Here is a 3,850-nt window from a genome sequence, read left to right on the forward strand (position 1 = left end):
TATATATATATTTTATTTTTTCCCGTACTCGCCGATGCCGAGTACCAGAAGTCCCATTTAGGAAGCCTGTAACGACTCGCCACCAGGCTTCCTGATTAGCAGGGAAGCCATCCCCATGCTTCTCATCACTAGGTGACGAGAACGCATAGAGCTGGCTTTCTGGCCAATTAGGAAGCCGGGCACCGTGTAATGACGCGGCACCTGGCTTCCTGAGTTGCCAGGAAGCCGGCTCCATGCTCCCTCGATACTCGGCATCAGCACTGATACCGATACTAGTATAGGTGCTTACCTAATATTAAGCAACGCATAAATGTTTAAAATTGGAGTAAATATATCAAGTAGTAAAGTATAACGCATCTGGAGAGGAGAACACTCCAAAAGAAGCACTGTTCCTCCACAGCTTGGGAAAGGAATGACCCCGGGTGCTTGCCTCTGGGAGCAAATCCTTCCTCCAGTATGAGCCCACACAAACAGAAGAAAAGCTGGCCGCACACTGGATTCTGCTGGAATAGTTTATTGAAGCTTGTACCATTTCACTGGGGTGTCATCGTTCTCCCCCCCAGGTCCACCCCCTTTGATGCATTTTACCAAATCATGGGCTTAGTTATAGAGTCTACGATTAAGGCTGTGATTGGGTGAAATGCGTTAGAGGTTTGGGCCTTGGACGGGACACCCGTGGTGTGGTACAAGGTTCAATTAACTTTTCCATTGGAATGCAGTGTGTGACCAGTGTTTCTTCTGTGTGTATGGCACGTCTATAGAGGAGTAGAATGGTTACAGCCTGTGTAAAATGTGAGCTGCGCTGTCCAGTGGACTTCATGTAGTGGAGGCTGTAACTATAACTGAAAGCTAATGGGAGTAAATTCTAACCAGATTTGTCCTCATTTTCTAGGTGATGAGGATGACCTTGACCACTCTGACATGGAGACGGAGGGAGATGGTGCGTTGGCTGGTGTCCTGTGCCACAGAAATTGGTAAGAGGCTGCAGTGGTTGCCGTGTGACTTTACTTTTATATACGTTGCCATTGTCCTAATGAAAACGTATTCTCCATGTCTCCTTCCCAGGCGCGCAGGCTCTGATCAGCATCATGCAGAACTGGTACACGCTCTTCACTCCGATAGAAGCCACCAGTATCGTCGCCGTGTCCTGCACGTCCCCTGCCACCCTCCTCCGTTTCAGCGCCGACCCAAGGCAACGAGAAGAACTCTGTTCGTGTGCCCGGGCGCTGGCCCTGCAGTGCGCTATGAAGGACCCGCAGAGCTGCGCCCTGCCTGCGCTCACCCTGTGTGAAAAGGACCACACCTCATTCGAGGCCGCCTACCAGATCGTATTGGACAGTGCCAGCTCTGGCCCCGGCGCGCACTCTCACCTGTTCACCGTCGCCCGCTACATGGAGCACCGTGGCCTGCCCATGAGGGCATTTACCCTTGCAACTCTGGCCCTGTCCAACCTAAACATTGGCTTCAGCCAGGATTCCCATCCGGCAGTCAGCGACGTCCTGTGGGCTTGTTCCCTGGCGCACTCTTTGGGCAAAGTAGAGCTGAGCACCGTGGTGCCCCTGGTCATCAAAAGCGTACAGTGCGCCCCAGTCCTCTCTGACATACTGCGGCGCTGTAGCCTGGCCCCTCCCGGCCTTGCCCAGTCTCTCTCTGCTGCTGATGCCTCACGGGGCAGAGGAACGGGACCCCGAGCCGACAAGCCGCCACTCTGCCTGCTGCTGGAAGCCGCCGTCGGAGCGTACATCAGCACCACACACTCCCGTCTCACACACATCAGCCCACGGCATTATGGCGAATTCATCGAGTTCCTGGCCAAGGCGCGAGACACTTTCCTGCTAGCGCCAGATGGGCACCGGCAGTTTTCCCAGTTCCTGGATAATCTCAAGCAGACTTACAAGGGGAAAAAGAAATTAATGCTTTTGGTAAGAGAGCGATTCGGTTGAGCAAAGAACCAAGGGGAGTCCACCCTTTTTAAAGGAAAATAGAGACTTGCTGCTCCCCAACCAAGGGTCCAGATAAAACGAGTAGGGGTGAGGTCCCCCTGTACCTCGTATGCCTCCATTGGACAGCTCTTCCTGCACATGGAGAAATTCTATATTGAAGGAAACTTAATTTTGAAGAAGATCACCAGGGAAATCCGGGTGGACAGTGTAACATATTTTTTTTTATTTCTTTTTTGTTGGTTTAATAACTTATATTTATTTATATTATCGGTGAAACTTCTCTTCCCCCCTTGGCAGGAAGTCTCCTTGACCCAGTCTATACGGCCCACTTTGATGGTTCTGTATTCAACACGTAAATCCTGTGTACCTGCAGCACAGGAGGTGGGCGCATCCGTGTGCGGGGAAAAAAGGGGAGCGATCTGCAAAGAGCAGAATTTATATATTTATTTCTGAAGGAATCTTTATCTTATCGGCATCCTTTCTTACCGGCTGTTGGAATGCGAAACATCTCCACGCCTCTTAACTCCAAAAAAACATAAACGCTGCAACTGAGCTATAGGGTAGCTAAGCTTTAACAGGCTTGAACCAGTATTAAGCCAAACGGCAGCCATTTTGTATGACGCTTGCTTTCATCTACATGTAGAAAGACTCCTACTAGAGCAGCCATTCTCAACCAGGGTTCCATTGAAGCCTACGGTTCCTTGTTGGCTTGCTTTGGGGTTCCTTGAGCTGTGGCATATTGACTCCTCATCGGATGGGGTCTGCATAGTTCTAGGGCTGCCACCAATTGGCAGAGCCAGCTGTAGGCGCCCAATGATCATTTTGGCTCCCCATAAAGGTGGCCTTCTGACCACCACTGTAAGGAAGGGAGGGAAGGCATTTCTTCCCACTGGTCACCAATGTAAAGAGCATTTTTCCACTGACCCTCAACAAATATGTTTTAGTAGAAAAGGTTGAGAGACTGTACTAGAGGGAATTAATTCTGGGCACTTCCATCATTTCTGTCACTTAAAGGTGAATGAGGTTGGCTAATGCGAGTCATGTTTTGGTTATCCCTTCACAGATGGGCTGCATATGGCCCCAGCCCACAAAATGGTCACTAGGTGTAAACAAGAGGCCCGTATTTAAGGGCCACTTTTATGCTTAATTGGGCTTGAAGAAAAGCCGAAACAAATGACCAAGTACAATACCTTGTAATAAGGTAACCTTGGGGGCCATACACCAGTGAGCTGCCATTTTGTGCCTTGGTTATGTCGGTAACCGCAAGCTTGCATTCTCATACGTATTGTTTAAGACCAAACGGCCACCATCCACCACCCTTAGGCCAAAGGCGATCTCCTAATCCCTGCCCTTCCCCGTTGTATTGGATCGGCCAGTGTTTTCTGTGGAGTGGCGGTAGATCGGGGGATTGATGGTTGACCAAAATGTAGCTGTGAAGGTATTTCTGGTGGTCAGCTTGCTGTGTATACTTTGTGTATATTACTCTTGTGTGTATGTATATGTATTAACACTGACAGAACTACCCCATGTTATTAGACTCTTCAGGGTAGGGAGCAAACGCAAGAGACTCGTTTTTTCATTTTGGTCTCGGTAGCACTGGAATAGCTCATTTCTGGAGGGGTGACCTTGCTCGATACCTCACACCCCTCCTCATTTCCAAATCGCTTCGATAGATTATAATATTTCGCTGATAATATAACTCAGGAAAATACAAGCTGTCCATTTTGGTATCTCCACAGCGCTGCACTCTCTGCTTCTTTTCTCCATTCCTCGGAGGGCCTCTACACTTCTCTCCCCTCCCCCAAGTTTCCCCCACCAAATGAAGGTTTGAATCCCCTAATATATGAAAGCGACTCACTGATTAATATAATTTTGTCGGGGAGGGAGCTGATCTATTAAAAAAATGA

At 49.1% G+C, this 3,850-nt stretch overlaps 1 protein-coding gene across 2 annotated transcripts in view; it reads left to right on the top strand.

The window, feature by feature from the left end:
• Positions 1-2,183, top strand: part of ZSWIM4 (zinc finger SWIM-type containing 4) — a 27,462-nt gene extending 25,279 nt beyond the window's left edge. For both annotated transcript variants that reach the window (XM_018570464.1, XM_018570466.1), the window contains 2 exons: positions 893-974; positions 1,066-2,183. In XM_018570464.1, the coding sequence (XP_018425966.1) occupies positions 893-974; positions 1,066-1,943 (960 nt within the window). In that variant the 3' untranslated portion in view covers positions 1,944-2,183. The remainder of the gene's footprint in view (positions 1-892; positions 975-1,065) is intronic.
• Positions 2,184-3,850: the final 1,667 nt, after the last annotated feature.

Source organism: Nanorana parkeri, unplaced genomic scaffold (assembly GCF_000935625.1).
Source record: "Nanorana parkeri isolate BGI_ZX_2015 unplaced genomic scaffold, ASM93562v1 scaffold1536, whole genome shotgun sequence".
Lineage (NCBI taxonomy): Eukaryota > Metazoa > Chordata > Amphibia > Anura > Dicroglossidae > Nanorana > Nanorana parkeri.